Source organism: Diaphorina citri, unplaced genomic scaffold (assembly GCF_000475195.1).
Source record: "Diaphorina citri unplaced genomic scaffold, Diaci psyllid genome assembly version 1.1 scaffold1271, whole genome shotgun sequence".
In the NCBI taxonomy this organism is placed as follows: Eukaryota; Metazoa; Arthropoda; class Insecta; order Hemiptera; family Psyllidae; genus Diaphorina; species Diaphorina citri.
Window position 1 is genome coordinate 25324 of NW_007378700.1, and position 19371 is coordinate 44694.

The 19371-nt window shown below is 41.2% G+C and overlaps 1 protein-coding gene across 1 annotated transcript; it reads right to left on the reverse strand.

The window, feature by feature from the left end:
• Positions 1-1340: 1340 nt before the first annotated feature.
• Positions 1341-19371, reverse strand: LOC103515087 (high-affinity choline transporter 1-like). The gene is made up of 10 exons (XM_026827888.1): positions 19200-19371; positions 18442-18741; positions 18027-18127; positions 15919-16083; positions 5790-5984; positions 4749-5093; positions 3884-4128; positions 3465-3574; positions 3052-3106; positions 1341-1524 (listed from the first exon to the last, which is right to left on the reverse strand). The coding sequence occupies exons 1-10, from the start codon at positions 19357-19359 to the stop codon at positions 1341-1343; spliced, it is 1860 nt and encodes a 619-aa protein (XP_026683689.1). The 5' UTR covers positions 19360-19371.

Sequence of the window (19371 nt, forward strand, 5' to 3'; positions counted from 1 at the left end):
TTGATACTGTTGCTGCTGTTGATATTGTTGTTGCTGTTGATTCTGTTTCTGTTTCTTCACATGTTCTTCGTACTGTCGAAAAAATGGCTAATGTCGCGCACCTGTCTAGCCCGACCGTCATTCAAGGCAAGCTACAACGAAATGTGGCGCCTAAGAAATAATGCAATTCCTCAAATCCCGGTCACTCAAGCTCAGTCTTCAGACCAGAAGTCCGACATTCTTTCTGCCACACACATGTTCCGACTGTCAGACAGACCTAGGTCTTTAAAACAATCTGAGCGTGAGTGGCCGGCATAACATGTCAAATCACACGAAAATTACCTCATAAAACACAAAAGTTTCCAACTCATCCTCAAATGTAAGGCCAGCTCACTATCAGGTAGACTTGACAGGTACGGCTGAAAAAGTCCGCCTGTCAGGTCTACCTGATACCTGATAGTGAGTGGCTGGCCTAAGTAATTTTACTGAAATCTCACCTGTATTGATATACGTGTAAAATGAGTTTTGTTTTTGGAAGGGTTGAATTCCATTCAGTTTCGTATATATGTAAGTACTTTTTCGGGCCCCCTTCCGCAAATTTTCGCCGGGTTGGTTTGGAAGTGATTTTTCCATCCGACAGATTCAAAGGAACATTTAGCGACCTTATAATATCCCTCTTGTTCACGATGTGCCCAACAAAGTGTAATTTGTTTTACTCATTGCCTATTTAATAAAATAACGGGCGTTCATACAATATTCTTCGTTCTGTGGTCGTTTCCTAGAATCTTTTAATTAATGGAACTGGTGAAGTCATTGAAAATGATAAAATTGATTGATATAACCTAATTGGTGATGCTTTTCCAGATTATCCATCTTGCATATCATGGTTATGTATGACAAACTGTGTTCTATCAATTTTATCTATTGATATGAAAGGAGACAACAATGAACAATCTACTACGAATTTACTACCCGTCTTCTTGTGTCGCAAAATTAAAATTGGATTTACTAAAGCTATGAGAGCTAGATATGGGATGCAATGATGAGTATTTCAATCATTGCCTACGAATTTACTACCAGTCTTCTTGTGTCGCAAAATTAAAATTGGATTTACTAAAGCTATGAGAGCTAGATATGGGATGCAATGACAATCATTGCGCCCAAAGGCACCGGTGATGCTCGGTGCTGAATTTCAATCGCCAAAATACATACCACGAACATAAACCTATTCACTTAAATTCCCAGCCTATAATCCCAACAGTCAGCACTACTAGGCCAGTACCGGGATCACATTTCCAGTCACAACAAGGTTTGCATGAAGCGATTTTCTAGTATCGAATCACCTCATGCAAAACGTTGGATCAGAATTTGCTGAACTCATGGGCGACGACAGAGCCATCTGGTGGCGATTGGTCCAAGTTAGACACGATTGTGACGTCACTGTATCGCGTTCCTTTGACGGCATCTGTGACCGCCTTGTTACTTCGGGACTTGATAATGCTCTCTTTACTCCTCAGCTCTTTCCCATTGTGCTCCTTTTCGATCCTGTGGAGGAAAAGAAATACGAGCTTTAGGCCAGCAACTCACAATCAGGTTGACCTGATCAGGTGTCAGGTCTACCTGATAGAGTCAGTTCTACCTGATGGTGTGTGCGTGCTCATCAGGTAGACCTGACATTTGGACCTTTTCAGCCGTACCTGTCAGGTCTACCTGATAGTGTGGGTGCTCATCAGGTGTCAGATCTACCTGATAGTGAATAACTGGCCTTGGACGAGGAAAACTCTTCAATGTAGGTAGCCGTGAAGCCAAACCCCCTTTGTCCAAAGATGGAATTATTCAAACCTAGAATCTCCGGAATGTCAAGCCGTTGCGTTGTGACCATTGAGTTTTCGAAGGCTGATTCAAAGATTAACCTACGTACATATATCAAAAAGTCTTTGAAAGATATAAAAAGAAGCAATTCGTTATCTAGTTATCTACTCGTATTTATTTAATAACAAAACTAACCTTAGCTTTATACGGATCAAACTTTGTTGTCAGACCTTTAAAGAATCAAGATACCCCTTTTTTAGAGTCTGAAGTGTTCCTAGCGATAGCGAACCCAGTATAACTGTGGTATGTAAACGGTAAATCAAGATTTCATCTGGAAACATACCGATCACACGAGAGTTAAAAACGCACTATTTTGTTATCCGGGATATGTGGGGTAAACATTATAGCTGACATAGTTTCCAGCTCCGGTAGGCTGAGAACAAAGTTCCCGCTAAGATGCCATTTCACCATGTTTACCTACCTGGATTTAGGCTCAATAAAACGCGCCTACATTCACGTACCCACATTAATAGGTATACGAAAATGGTGGTTGTTTGCATAACTACAATTATGAAAACAGTGGTTATTTCCATTGAGCAAAATAATCCCAAATATTCCCTTGATATAATCAACTAATTATGAAAGTGATAGAATGTTCTCCTTCTTCTTAATCGGTGCTATCATCAAATAAATTTATTTTTCACCAGTTTCCATAAGGGGTTTATTTTGTGGCCCAACTCTAAAATCAATGAGGAATTCCTATGCCCGAGCTGGGATTCAAAACTGTGCCCTCCCACTTACCTACCAAACGAATATATCTTCTATCATCTAACTTATAACCATTCCCGTAGCCCGAGTCCGGGGAATGATCCTTCCAAGATGACTTTACAGATAAGTACAGAATAGAATATACCTCGTGTCTCCTGCTGGGATACGAGATCCAATTCGATACGAGAGTACCTAGGTGATGCTCATCGGACTATGACTGTGGGTGGATCTATTTGACTGTGACGAAGGGGATCTTTGATTTGACGAATGGCCAAGATTTGGATGGTGAAAAAGAAAACTGGAACTAGGGCTGTCGCACTGCCGTGACAGACCATTTGTGAAAAAGATTGATGGTCTGGAAAGTAAATTATTCACTGAAGATTTGAAGACGTCAAGGCGTTGTAGTTAGGAGTCGGTTATTAAATTAATTGCTCGGAATCGGTTGCTTTGATTCGCCATGAAAGCAAAGCTCAGAATCATATCGAGAATCACTGACGGGTACGAACGTTTCGATGTCGCTTGACAGCCATCCAGTCTGAAGACAGACCTGCACAGAAATGGAAAAGAATATCGAATTATTACTTTCTATTATTTTGGTTCGTTTCGGCCTCAAAGGAAAACGGAATTCTCAACTCTATGGTTTCTTTTTTTTTCCTTGTGCCAATACAGGGTGTCCACCAATGTATGACCCACTCAATTTTTTGCGATTCGCGGTTTCGCGAAATATCGCGAACATTCAACTAACTGAAATGTACCTGTGTGACATATCATTTCACAATGTTTTTCCCTCGTAAATCATATGGTATTAGCATCAGATTTTGGATTGAGACCATTTTTCACGAATTCGCTTTTTTTTTATTTTTCGAAAACTCCAACAGATTCGGAGCAATTTGAGTGGGTCATACATTGGTGGACACCCTGTATATCCTCATGATTGGTCGGCCTTTCTCTCCTTAGACCACTTGCTGTTGGATCTTTGCTGTGGTTATATGGAACTCTCGAATTGGGACTAACACTGCAGAATACTGAAATACTTATTCAGATAACACAATCTGTTAATTTTATTCTGTGTCTTTTGGCAACTCCAAGACGGAGCAGTTTGCTGATAAAATTAATAAGTTGTCCCACTATCCTATCAAATTGAAACAGTAACGTTTGGCTTAAGAGGAAGAAGAAAAAAAAAAGAAAGAAAGAAAAAAAAAGAGCTGTGGCGAGCCAAAAAAATAGCATCAACTCTGTCTCCACGTGACGCAAGGTCCACGTTTTTTGTATATCCAATCATCGATTAAAATGACATAATTTGGGTCCATCGTCACGGCGTCACCATTTCCTACCTGATATCCTGAGCAGCAGACCAATCAAATAAGACGACAAGCACCCGTAATTGTTGACATGTTTCGCCCAATAAATGACGAGCACTAGTTGGGGGAACAGAATGACGTACACAATGTCTGAGCAGAGAACTGAGAGATAGTAAATACTGACACTGGAGAGAGCTATGATACAGGCTAAAGTGGCGATCACAGCTATGGATATGCGAAGGACCCAGATCAGCTCCCGTTCTGAGGCCTGGAAAAGAGAAATGAAAAGTTTTTGTTGTCAAATGTCAAGGAACTTGACCAGTAGACCATTCTCCCTAAAGTAAAAATATTCCGGAATTAAAGTGAAATGAAAAGTCGAAGTATATAATGGAATTTTAATTGTGCTAAGCATAAATGCTTGTCATATATGTTGGTCGCCGCTAAGTGCACTATGGTCTCCACTAAAATAAGAACATAAGGTCTTTTTGTTGGCACACTCTAATAAACATTAATAAAAAAATGCCTATTTTCTTTTGAATAATTCTGTAGATAAACTCTTATTGAGTGCAAAAGGCATCAACTCGTAAATTTTGTAGCCAAAACCAAATGTCAGCCCAAAGCAACGGCTGATTGAGAGGCTGACGAAAAACGCCGACCCTGTCTGTAGACGGGAAAAGGCGAAGAAAAAGAAGAAGATAAACTCTTACCTTGGGTCTGAACGAGAGTTTATAAATGTTCCTCGTGAACATGGAGCTTGAGGACAGAATCCCTGCGTCTGCCGATGACATCACAGCCGCCGTTACCGCCCCCAGACCGAAGAACGCCACCCAGTTGGGCGTCAACTCACGGGAAAAGGTGAAGAAAAAGAAGAAGAAGATAAACTCTTACCTTGGGTCTGAACGAGAGTTTATAAATGTTCCTCGTGAACATGGAGCTCGAGGACAGAATCCCTGCGTCTGCCGATGACATCACAGCCGCCGTTACCGCCCCCAGACCGAAGAACGCCACCCAGTTGGGCGTCAACTCCTTGAGGACCAGCGGCAGAACCGAATTAGATTCGGCAGCGGTAAAATTCTTGCCGTACGTGGGTATGGCACTCCAGTCAACCATGCGAGCTATGATGCCGAACGCACCGGCAGGGATAGCCATGGAGAAACAAAGCAAAGCGGACAGGGTGGAGAGGTGATAGGCGGCCTTTGTACTCCGCAGGGATAGGACGCGTTGGAAGTAGCTCTGCGGGAAAAGTTTGTTTGATAGAGGTTTAACGTAAGAAGTTTACAGTGTATACGTTACTGCTAAGGTTTTTAGTGACGGGGGTTTTACCCTCCTGAGTGCAACCGGGAAGAGTGATTTTCGTAATGAATTCAGCACCTTCTGTTGTGGAATTTGAATAGTCATGGGCGTTTGTGTACCCTAATGGCATAGTGTGAGGAGCTACCTGCATTTTTAAACACCGTGCCGTATTACGATACGCGGGTATGTGTCGATCATATTCCGAGTTTCTCAATCAATCCCAAGTCAGAAAGATTATGCTAAGCCTCTGTTATAACTCGAACATCTGATGGAAGCAAAAAAGATAGGTCTTCAGGAGTTTACTTCATAACAAGCCTCTACTCTAGCTGGCAAAAGCGGAAGCGTTTGTGTACCCTAATGGCATAGTGTGAGGAGCTACCTGCATTTTTAAACACCGTGCCGTATTACGACACGCGGGTATGTGTCGATCATATTCCGAGTTTCTCAATCAATCCCAAGTCAGAAAGATTATGCTAAGCCTCTGTTATAACTCGAACATCTGATGGAATCAAAAAAGATAGGTCTTCAGGAATTTACTTCATAACAAGCCTCTACTCTAGCTGGTAAAAGCGGAGATTAGTGACAAATGCCTGTTCATCATAAAAGTTACCCACCTATGTATCTGTAGGCACTTACTTGCCATGGTATTCCACCAAACGCCAGGAGCAGCATTCCTTCAATCCACAGACCGTAATCTTTGGTCTCCACTGTTCCTAACCAATCAACCTTGGAGAATATAGTCATGTTCGGCTCTTTCAGATAGGGCTGAGCGTTGCTGATTGCAAATGGGAACGATAAACACTGTGAAGAACAAAAGAGTCTGTTAACGTGCTGTTAGTGCGCGTCCACAACGGCAACCATGGATCATGGGTCCTTGCCTAGATTTTGGACCATCGACCCCCGCCGAGACCATCGATCTTCACACCAGGGTGTCCACAACGGAACCTGGAACCTCTTGATTATCTAAATATGTTTGAAATTTTTGAGGTACCAGGTCGAGGGTCGGGACTCCGTTGTAGACGCTACTTACACTGAGCCAACGTAAAAGATGCTGCAGTGAAGCATGTTCATTGTTCAAAGCAACATGTAGCGTGCCCAAAGATCCTATCCATCTAATGCAAAATGTTTGAAGCATGCTGTATGTTGCCTCATGTTGGTGTAATTGCGCCTTTACGTAGGTACGCAATATGCATTCAGTGATCACACCTCAGTTGGTGAAACACTCAAACATTCCTTGCTCAGACACTCAAAAGCTCGGAGTGGGTACGCAATATGCATTCAGTGATCACACCTCAGTTGGTGAAACACTCAAACATTCCTTGCTCAGACACTCAAAAGCTCGGAGTGAATGTGAACTATATTGCGTAAGTCGAAAGCTTCAAGTGGCAAAAGAGAAATTCTCGAGTTTTCTCAAGTGTTCTCCAGATATGAAACATCAGCAATTGCTGACAAAGCGAGAAAAAAAAGCAGAGCCCTGTCTTTCATTAAAATATTTCGCTTGGAAAATCTTCTACGTTTCTTGACACTAATTCTCATCAGGTGTCAGATCTACCTGATAGTGAATGACTGGCCTTGGACGAGGAAAATTCTTCAATGTAGGTAGCCGTGAAGCCAAACCCCCTTTGTCCAAAGATGGAATTATTCAAACCTAGAATCTCCGGAATGTCAAGCCGTTGCTGACAAAGCGAGAAAAAAAAAAAAAGCAGAGCCCTGTCTTTCATTAAAATATTTCGCTTGGAAAATCTTCTACGTTTCTTGACACTAATTCTAGATAAATCTCTGTTAATGCTGACAAAGCGAGAAAAAAAAGCAGAGCCCTGTCTTTCATTAAAATATTTCGCTTGGAAAATCTTCTACGTTTCTTGACACTAATTCTAGATAAATCTCTGAATAAAATCTACGGACTAGAGATATACAAAGAGTGAGTGAGTTATAAAAGAAGACCCTTTTCAGTAGACCTGACTCAGTCAATGATTCTGATCCTAAGACCAGCCAGTCACTATGAGGTAGACCTGACAGGTACGGCTGAAAAGGTCTACCTGATACCTAATGCTCACACACTATAAAAGGTCTACCTGATACCTGATGCTCACACACTATCAGGTAGACCTGATCAGGTGTACCTGATAGTGAGTGGCTGACCTAAAACATCTCACACTTCAACTCCCTGTAGGTAAAGGGATTTAGCATCTGAGAAAGGTCTACCTGATACCTAATGCTCACACACTATCAGGTAGACCTGACAGGCTGACCTGATCAGGTGTACCTGATAGTGAGTGGCTGACCTAAGACATCTCACACTTCAACTCCCTGTAGGTAAAGGGATTTAGCATCTGACTCATTGAGTGATTAAAGTGATTCATTCATCCATTCATTCATTCATTCATGATGTCCCTCCACTTTGCTCTATCTTGCGCCAGCCTCTTGATTGCCCCGTATGTTGGTCCATTCCTTGATGTCATCCATCCACGTCCTTCTCTGCCTGAAGGGGTAGCCTGATTCTTCAAAGGTCTGACAACAAAGTTTGATCTAACCTACCAAAGGAGTAGCTTCCTTCTCTAAAGGTCGGACACAAACTTTGAACGATTCTCTTTTAAAAGGCGAAGAAAAAGTAAGCCATTTGTTTCAATAAAATGGAATGCCTAGAAAGAGTTCTAGATTGTGCAGTTGGTCGGGGCAATCCTCTTTTTAGAGGGTCCGCGATCGCGATCACAATCCCAGCAGCGACTTGAGAAATTTGGGGTATTGAGGAAGGTCATTGAGAATAAGTTTGAACTTTATTATTATTATTATTGGTGTTTCACCAACTGAGGTGTGATCACTGAATGCATATTGCGTACCTACGTTTTTTACGAAATTCTCGCATGAGTATTTTACGATTCTAAAGGCGCAATTACACCAACATGAGGCAACATACAGCATGCTACTGACTCTATCAGGTAGACCTGACACCTGATCAGGTCAACCTGATGGTGAGTGGCTGGCCTAAAGCTCGTATTTATTTTCCTCCACAGGATCGAAAAGGAGCACAATGGGAAAGAGCTGAGGAGTAAAGAGAGCATTATCAAGTCCCGAAGTAACAAGGCGGTCACAGATGCCGTCAAAGGAACGCGATACAGTGACGTCACAATCGTGTCTAACTTGGACATTCACTATCAGGTAGATCTGATACCTGATGAACACCCACACTATCAGGTAGACCTGACAGGTACGGCTGAAAAGGTCCAAATGTCAGGTCTACCTGATGAGCACGCACACACCATCAGGTAGACCTGACACCTGATCAGGTCAACCTGATGGTGAGTGGCTGGCCTAAAGCTCGTATTTCTTTTCCTCCACAGGATCGAAAAGGAGCACAATGGGAAAGAGCTGAGGAGTAAAGAGGGCATTATCAAGTCCCGAAGTAACAAGGCGGTCACAGATGCCGTCAAAGGAACGCGATACAGTGACGTCACAATCGTGTCTAACTTGGACCAATCGCCACCAGATGGCTCTGTCGTCGCCCATGAGTTCAGCAAATTCTGATCCAACGTTTTGCATGAGGTGATTCGATACTAGAAAATCGCTTCATGCAAACCTTGTTGTGACTGGAAATGTGATCCCGGTACTGGCCTAGTAGTGCTGACTGTTTCATGGGATTATAGGCTGGGAATTTAAGTGAATAGGTTTATGTTCGTGGTATGTATTTTGGCGATTGAAATTCAGCACCGAGCATCACCGGCTCTCAATAATCCTAAAATCCAATGTTTACCTACCATGCTGGCACCGGTCGCTATGCGCATTTACATGTCATAGCTACTAGGCCCAGACACAAATTTACTGAGATAATGCCAGAAAGGGACCAACGAGTACTGCCCAGGCAGATTTGGAGAACAACATGGAACTTCAAATTTTATTCCCTTTAAAGTTTTAAATTAAGTCTCTCCAGAAAACTCCATTGGTGGTCAAATCATGAAATTCGATGGTTACCAGGTGCGGGTCTGGACCACAACCAATGCAAGTCCAAAAGTTAACTGACCAACCTCAGTGGTGCAGTGGTTAACGCTTTGGACTTTGGATCTGGATGTTGGTGGTTCGCTGGTTTGAGTCCAAGTCAAGTAATAAAATTTATCTAAGTGTAATGATTGGGGAATGATATTTGTGACAAGCATTTAAGTATATTTAACACAATTGAAAATTTCTTAAGCATAACTGTGAGGGCTCCCTGCGAAACCTTCACATCCGGCCCTGGGCCCAACGATGTGTCCCTCTCTCGGCCACGAGCATGCCGCTAGTAATTGACCCTCGGTGCTCCAATAAACACCCAGACCGCCCATTAGGCTATTAATAGATCGACCTTATTGGTCTTTGATCGAGTGCTCTTGCCCGATGAAGTCTGGGTTCTGGGTCTATTGTGTTTAGAAATCAGATGATGTGATCATGCACGGTATACTCGAATGTTAGGCCAGCTACTCACTGGTAGACCTGACAGGTACGGCTGATCAGGTCCGCCTGTCAGGTCTACCTGATAGTGAGTGGCTCGCCTTATGCACATAAATGTAAAAAATGTAAAATGTAAATGCAATTTCTTTGTGTTATTATGTCACAACTTTGGTGCTCACTGCAGCATTGTAGGATTTTTCCAATCTCATCAGGTCTACCTGATAGTGAGTGGCTCGCCTTATGCACATAAATAAATATTGATAAAATTATATTACTCATAATTCATAGTTTGACTTGTTAGACAGCGGGTGTAAGGGACTTTTCAGACGTATCTCGTATCCCAGCAGGAGACACGAGGTATATTCTATTCTGTACTTATCTGTAAAGTCATCTTGGAAGGATCATTCCCCGGACTCGGCCTACGGGAATGGTTATAAGTTAGATGATAGAAGATATTCGTTTGGTAGGTAAATGGGAGGGCACAGTTTTGAATCCCAGCTCGGGCATAGGAATTCCTCATTGATTTTAGAGTTGGGCCACAAAATAGACCTCTCAAGCCCTAATGGAATGAAAAATAAATTTATTTGATGATACCATCGATTAAGAAGAAGAGAGAACATTCTATCACTTTCATAATTAGTTGATGATATCAAGGGAATATTTGGGATTATTTTGCTCAATGGAAATAACCACTGTTTTCATAATTGTAGTAATGCAAACAACCACCATTTTCGTATACCTACTAATGTGGGTACGTGAATGTAGGCGCGTTTTATTGAGCCTAAATCCAGGTAGGTAAACATGGTGAAATGGCATCTTAGCGGGAACTTTCCTAGGGATCAAACAATATTACAATAACAATATTGAACGAACGAAGTGACTCCAATTTGAATGAAATTTAACAAACATGTTCAATACCTTGCTCATTAGATTTTGGGACATATGAAGCAAGTGGGGACCCGATAAAGGCCCTTCTTCTGAACAAATTCTACACTTCAATGAACCACACGTATAAAAAGAGATTTAAAAGAAAAAGAACCAGGAGTAGAGCAGCTGCTTCTGGCATTTTTGGCAGCAAAGCGCAGCAAAGTCATCTTCTGACCGGTCCTGCTTACAATTCATAAACTATCTAATCATATCATTAGACCTTAATGTTGTTGTTCAACCGTTTACATAACAAAGTTATACTGGGTTCGCTATCGCTAGGAACACTTCAGACTTTAAAAAAGGGGTAACCTACCAAAGGAGTAGCTTCCTTCTCTAAAGGTCGGACACAAACTTTGAACGATTCTCTTTTAAAAGGCGAGGAAAAAGTAAAATAATGGAATCTACAAAATAAAATGGAATGCCTAGAAAGAGTTCTAGATTGTGCAGTTGGTCGGGGCAATCCTCTTTTTAGAGGGTCCGCCATCGCGATTACAATCCCAGCAGCGACTTGAGAAATTTGGGGTATTGAGGAAGGTCATTGAAAGAATAAGTTTCAAGTTTGAATTTGAACTTATTATTAATGTTTTTTTTTTTTTTTTTTTTTTTTTTTTTTTTTTTTTTTTTTTTTTTTTTTAACTGTTTCAGTGAGAGGCAGATATTCAAGGGGGGAAGGGGGTCATTTCCAAGCCTCTTTTTTTTTTTTCTTTCAACAACAAAAAGGTCATTATTATCAAGGGGGTGGAAAAAATAACGAAAAAATTGTATAAAATAAAATAGTAAAATTAGGACAGCTTATATGAGGAGGAAAACACAGGATGTTAAAGGTGTGTCCATAGTCGACCGGCCGTTGATAGACGCCGTGAATGTTGTCGAGGCAGTGAGGACGGTTCAGTCGACATCGATTTATGAGCGGCCGAAACAAATAATAGAAGGGGGAAAACCCCTAGTCTGAAAATAGCAGAAATAGAAGAAAGTCATGGCTGAACAACCTGAAAGAATATGATGGCTCGATACACATTTGATCCCAGCAAGCTATCGAGGATAAGAATATGAACCATAAGAACCAAGCTACCACAGATGCCACAATGATTAGTTGATCACCAACCTCCATAAGGAGTTTAACAATAAGAAGAAGAAGGTTCTCGAAAAATACTCCTCGGAGGCTGTTCCTCTGCCTGACTTCGCCCGAACCCCCCTCAATTTTTTCCACACTCACGTCCTTGGTTTCCGTAGTATTCGAAGCCTTATCACAAAAACAGGAAACGCCGGAACTTATACAGGGTGTCAGCAAAGTCGATGACAGAAAGACATGGCATGAGAAGAACAAAACTCGAAAATCCATTCGTAGAAGGAGCCATAAACATCCCGTATAGAAATTGAGGCCAAGATTCACCTTGGAGCTGGTGAGAGGTGAAAAAGCCTGGGTTGGAATAATTACAGCGTCCGGAGCAACATCGAGCGTGGTCTATATTTAAACGGGTGACTGACTAGCTACCACTTTCTGAAGGAAAAACATTCAGGTACCTTGGCCGGGTTTGAACCTGCGTCCTCTGTTTACCTAGCAATCTTACTGACCGTTACTGAGCCACCGGGAAGGTTTGAGGAAAAATGAAGTCATGGGAGTACTAGTAAATGCTACCTATACACTGAGAAGCTGAGAACCCATCAGTCACTCGATTGGGCTTCGGATACTTTGGTTTTCTTCTCAGTGTAAATAGGCACTCGAAATAGCAGCGCGCAGACTGATCATACACTTCCAACACTTCAGACATTTCCGACAAATTTTGTATTTTGCTTCCCCTATGTTAAGTAATGGTAGTATGTCGGAAGTGTTGGAAATGTCTAATACGGATAGTTGTGCGGACTACCATTACTTAACATAGGAAGCAAAATACAAAATTTGTCGGAAATGTCTGAAGTGTTGGAAGTGTATGATCAGTCTGCGCGCTGCTTGATTCGTTGGAATGTCAAGATTCGTACACGGCGTACATTGAAAAGTTACGAACTAATTTTCATAATGAAGGTACCTAATGCCGGACACGGAAGGTAAATTGATGATCTATTAACAAATTACCAACCGACTAGATGTACATAAGTAGTCGAATAATTATCTACACGAAGAAGTAACAAGGTGCGGAAAAAATCAGGGAATAGGTAAAGTTACAACGTAGTAGTAAATAACTATGTAGATTAGTAGAACACACAAACATATGTACCAATTGGATTATTGGACCAATGGAACATGCTCTATTAACAGTACAACATGCCATTGAGGAAAACATGGATGTAACAAGGGGAAAGTTGGCGAAAGAAGAAATCTAGAGAATGATGAAAACACGAAAAAGACGAGTGCCCATTTCTAAAATTAGCTAAAGAAAGAAATACTGAGACAGACCAAGTATTATATGATTAAGAAAAGATTTTCCCTTGAATTGATCTATGGGCCCAGATATGAAGGAGAAAATTGATATGGGGCATATTTATAACATGTAACAAGCTCCCGAACATAATCATTAGGTTACCTATAGTTAAAATGCCAACGTAGGAAAGACCAAATGCGAGAACAATTTTCCTCATTACACGTAAATTCCTTAAAAATGTGAATTGTGTGCTATGTAATGATGCTGTGCGGAATGTCATTAGGCCAGCCACTCACTATCAGGTAGACCTGACAGGTACACTTGACCAGGTCCGCCCGTTAGGTCTAATTGATACCTGATAAGCATACACACTATCAGGTAGATCTGACAGGCGGACCTGATCAGGTGCACCTGTCAGGTTTATCTGATAGTGAGTGGCTGGCCTAAGAGTACTTACAGTCGAGGCAGACGTATGTCTATTAAACTTGAAAATTAAAGATTCTTGGAACGTGCCCAGATTACAAACGTATTTTCCACTCAAGCCGCGGTTCTCAGGACTTTACCTTTCACATCAGATTGCCGAAACTTTCCAGAGAGATTCCATAAATCATATAGATCAGAAGTGTCCTTGGGGCTGGTTTCAAGAAATGTACCGTTCGGCTGTTATTCAAAGTCATAACTTTGGATTTTAGCCCAAGTCGCTGAAACTTGACAGAGAGATGCGATAATTTATGTAGATCTAGGTATTTAAATTTATTGTGTATTCCTACTGAAAAATAAATAAACCACTGTTTATAGTTTATGTTTATACCAATCCCAATTTATTGCAGTTTAGTTTAAAACTAAACTATTTCAATTCAATAACAATTCTACGCACCTAACAGCTGACACGTACAGACACACGTGACTCTGTCCTAGGAAAGTTGGCGAAAGAAGAAATCTAGAGAATGATGAAAACACGAAAAAGACGAGTACCCATTTCTAAAATTGGCAAAAGAAAAGAGCTAAAGAAAGAAATACTGAGACAGACCTAATATTATATGATTAAGAAAAGATTTTCCCTTGAATTGATCTATGGGCCCAGATATGAAGGAGAAAATTGATATGGGGCATATTTATAACTGCTAATAATAGCCCGAGACACTTCCCAGAAGGTTATGTAAAGTCTTAGGTAGGTTCTATTTTGCATGAAGGCCAAAACGGTATTTAAATTTATTGTGTATTCCTACGGAAAATAAATAAAGCACTGTTTATAGTTTATGTTTATACTAATCCCAATTTATTGTAGTTTAGTTTAAAACTAAACTATTTCAATTCAATAACAATTCTACGCACCTAACAGCTGACACGTACAGACACACGTGACTCTGTCCTTAGCATTTGATCAAATCTGTCACCTATGTGGGTCTCGATAATAAATAGTTCGTCTCAAGCCGATACGACCTACGACAACATAGTGTTTGAATTCAGCTGGTTTTCCTGCTCGAAATAGAAACACTTAGGCCTTGTTTTAGCTTTAACCTTGACACCATAAAGTTTACCAGGAAGTGGACTGAGGACTTTATTGTTTATTGACCAAGATCAAATAGAGTGTTATGGTATCTAAAAACATCTGAGAGATACAAAGAATTATAGTCATGTTAATGTTAGTATCTATGTCTGCATTGATTGTACCCAATTTGTCAACGTCAATGAAAAGTGCATACGGAGTGACCTTTGAACCCTAATCAGTCTCTTCTTTTATCCCACTTTTCTTTTTGTAGTGTCTCAAGGAAGCAGACAGAGGCAAAGTTCAAAATAACGTCAGAAAAGACATGGAAGATTTGAGCAAGACTGAAAATTGACATAAGAAATTGAATTTCAAGATTAAAAAAGAGGTGCATTTTGTTAAACTGGATAGAAACACCGGACGCTAGTTGTATCTAATGGCCACGTGTTAATCCAGCCATAAGATTAAAACATCTTTAAGCGATCTTAAGATTGAATCATCTTGAATATTCAAATTCACAGGACTCGTAAATGATACGTAACTTTTGAAGGTACGCTACTAAATTGCATCTTTATATGCAGTTCTATTAGATGCCGGTCATTCCTGATTGACTCCTAAAGACCTTCAATTAAGACTTTAATGCTAATTTATGTATAGGTAGATAGGTACTCTTCATGAAGGGTGTGTATTTTGTTCTTACTTTATAGGTACACCAAGCAATAGAAAGCGTAGGCTAAGAGCACTACCGAAAATACCTACACACCAATTCGAAAACATAATTGACTTCCATCAAACCAACACTCAACAGTCCCATTTCACGGAAAGTTCCAGACCAAAACAAAAACAACACAATGAACAAATATTAAATTGCTATTAATACACTGAAAAAATGACTTGCACTTTATTTTGAATGTGTCAGAAATGAGCGAAGACTGCATTGTAACCCACGATGTGTCAATCTTGTGAAAGACGCTAAAGCTTGTCAAAACACATTTCAAACTAATAGACCTCCACTTCATTAGTCACTTGTGATATGGTTGTTTACCAATGGAAAATAACCAGACGCGTTGGAGGAGTTGGTAATTTGTCTTGCAACTCTGAGGAACAACTCAGATGATACCCCAGGCAAAGAACTGATTCAAGCATGGTGTGCTTCTCTATTACTGTTATTAAACTGCTCAATCTCGACAATAGGCGTTACATAGCGTAAAGCTGCGTGCATACTTTTGCAGTAGCAAGAGATTTGATGTACCAACTGAGAGCAACATATTTTGCAAGGGCCATCTAAGAGCTTTAGAAAATTTGCAGGAAGTGCCTAATATAAAATAATTAATATGCTTCCCTAGGGAATTCTGGGACATACATTACATTAATTACATACAACCTGTAGATACGAGTAAAGGTATTTACCCAAATTAGGTAGATATGGCAAGAAGGTTTGAAGAGTTTGAACTCAAATAAAATAATGATATCAACGAAATTTCAAAAACAAAACAAAAGCGGAGATTAGTGACAAATGCCTGTTCATCATAAAAGTTACCCACCCTATGTATCTGTAGGTACTTACTTGCCATGGTATTCCACCAAACGCCAGGAGCAGCATTCCTTCAATCCACAGACCGTAATCTTTGGTCTCCACTGTTCCTAACCAATCAATCTTGGAGAATATAGTCATGTTCGGCTCTTTCAGATAGGGCTGAGCGTTGCTGATCGCAAATGGGAACGATAAACACTGTGAAGAACAAAAGAGTCTGTTAACGTGCTGTTAGTGCGCGTCCACAACGGCAACCATGGACCATGGGTCCTTGCCTAGATCTTGGACCATCGACCCCCGCCGAGACCATCGATCTTCACACCAGGGTGTCCACAACGGAACCTGGAACCTCTTGATTATTTAAATATGTTTGAAATTTTTGAGGTACCAGGTCGAGGGTCGGGACTCCGTTGTAGACGCTACTTACACTGAGCCAACGTAAAAGATGCTGCAGTGAAGCATGTTCATTGTTCAAAGCAACATGTAGCGTGCCCAAAGATCCTATCCATCTAATGCAAAATGTTTGAAGCATGCTGTATGTTGCCTCATGTTGGTGTAATTGCGCCTTTAGAATCGTAAAATACTCATGCGAGAATTTCGTAAAAAACGTAGGTACGCAATATGCATTCAGTGATCACACCTCAGTTGGTGAAACACCCAAACATTCCTTGCTCAGACACTCAAAAGCTCGGAGTGAATGTGAACTATATTGCGTAAGTCGAAAGCTTCAAGTGGCAAAAGAGAAATTCTCGAGTTTTCTCAAGTGTTCTCCAGATATGAAACATCAGCAAATTTAATGCTGACAAAGCGAGAAAAAAAAGCAGAGCCCTGTCTTTCATTAAAATATTTCGCTTGGAAAATCTTCTACGTTTCTTGACACTAATTCTAGATAAATCTCTGAATAAAATCTACGGACTAGAGATATACAAAGAGTGAGTGAGTTATAAAAGAAGACCCTTTTCAGTAGACCTGACTCAGTCAATGATTCTGATCCTAAGACCAGCCAGTCACTATGAGGTAGACCTGACAGGTACGGCTGAAAAGGTCTACCTGATACCTAATGCTCACACACTATCAGGTAGACCTGACAGGCTGACCTGATCAGGTGTACCTGATAGTGAGTGGCTGACCTAAAACATCTCACACTTCAACTCCCTGTAGGTAAAGGGATTTAGCATCTGACTCATTGAGTGATTGAAGTGATTCATTCATTCATAGGTTGCGTCTTCTATGGGAGAAGGTAGCTCTATATTTCTTCAATGATGTCTCTCCACTTTGCTCTATCTTGCGCCAGCCTCTTGATTGCCAGATGGAATTATTCAAACCTAGAATCTCCGGAATGTCAAGCCGTTGCGTTGTGACCATTGAGTTTTCGAAGGCTGATTCAAAGATTAACCTACGTACATATATCAAAAAGTCTTTGAAAGATATAAAAAGAAGCAATTCGTTATCTAGTTATCTACTCGTATTTATTTAATAACAAAACTAACCTTAGCTTTATACTTTATAGCTTTGGTGCTTCTTATTCAATGGCTTCTTTGCTTCCTATATCTTGCTTAACGTTGAATGGTTTTTGCTCAGTGTTAAACACTTCATATTCAATGTTCAACATGTTCAATCCTCTCCTCTTCCTCTCTGGAACGGAGGAACGGAAAAAATATATCCTCTATTCGGTATTGCCCCTCCTGAGATAAGAAGAAAAGTCGCTTCTGAAATTGAGCGGAAAATATAAACAGAAGATAGCCGTCACCCACTATTTGGGCAAAACCCAGCTCCTCCCCGACTTGAATCGAGAAACAGTTTCCTGCACAAAATAGAACCCCTTGAAACAAACCCTGAAACGAGAAGACTCGCACTATGGTACGACCACGTACCACAACCCATCCTGGAATTCAAAGAAGAACTATCGCCCGGTGCAGAACTCCCACATACCATCTGGAAGTCCCTGAACCGTCTTCGAGTTGGAGTCTCTCGTTGCAAACAAAACCTTGCAAGATGGGGATACACTCAAGATAACAAGTGTGAATGTGGTGCAAAACAGGACGAACAGCATCTTCTCAACTGTGATCAATTAGAGAATACCTGCACACACGATGACCGAAAGGAAGCCAACCAGAGAGCTGTTCAAGTTGCAAACTTACACAATGACAGTATGGGCAGTCCAGTTGTGGCCGACCACTGAGAGTTAACACAGTGTCAAGGGTTTTCTTTGGCGTTACCCATTTCTTAAACTCTGCATTAACTGAAAAATCTCTGTGGTAAGATCGGGCATTACAGGGCTTGTGTGAACAGGTGAACAGGAATGGCGTCAGTAGCCAGTAACATTCCAGTCCAGTTGGACAATATACACTTCTGTTATCTGTACTGCTGGAATGTTACTGGTGGCCAGTAACTGGACTGCTCATTGGTCTGGTTTAATTCAGCCTTTATTCGTATTTTTTCTCACATTTTGATTAATAATTCCATTTGTTTCTGGCAATGGATTTTTCAATAGTGTAACAATTGATTTCATTTGAAATACATAAATATTTGTTTGTTGCAGACGCAATTGATTTTATCTGGAATATTTGTTTGCAGACGATTCAAACTCACCTAGAGACGAAAGCACGGACGCAATCCAGAACACATCCCCGCACAGGGCCGGTAGAAACAGGAGACCGCCTATTCGATTCCCGTACGCTTGCTGAAATGGATCCAGCATAGTCACATAGCTGGCTTCTCTCATAGGCTTGACGAAGAGTAAGGCGCCTACTACTAGTGCAAGACTGTACCCGAGTGGTACCTGACACCATACTAGACCTGTGGTGAATAGGGCTTCGGCCGTGGCGTTGATGTAACCTCCGCCTACCCAGGTGGCTGTGGAAGATCACAGTGAATACAGGATTAGTGAAAAGATCTTTGACCAGTCTAGTTACCTTGGAGGGTAGTGCGCCTTGTAAGCACTAGGTCGCGGGTACAATTCCCACCCGGGGTGAAATTTATCCGAAACAGATGGTATTTTCGGAAGGGCCGGTTTTCTCCTTTCCTGTCTTCTACCATTCGATTTCGAGACGATAAGACCAGAGTCGTATCCAGGATTTTATTGAAGGGGAGAGTCCAAATATTGATGTAAAGGGGGTAATGCTCTAAATTTCCGGAATTCAGCCCATAGTAAAGGAGAAGAATGAAAGTCCGGACCCTCGCGGTCCCTAAATACGGCCCTTTATAAGATCTCACTTGTTACAGTTCCCTCTACCAAATTACTTATTTTATAATTATAATCACCGTCCCTCGGGATTTTCAGGATTTTGTTTCAGCACTACTTTAACCCTTACCGGTCAGCGTGAGTACTCCGACGAAGAGGCCCACATTCCGTCCGGCCAGCATAACCTCCTCCTCGCCATGGTTCTTCTGTTTAGTCCCAGCCCACACGCCTATAGCTAGCACCAGCGTGTAGAAGATAATAATACCGGCCAATCCATACACGTCTACCATTGTGGTTCAACG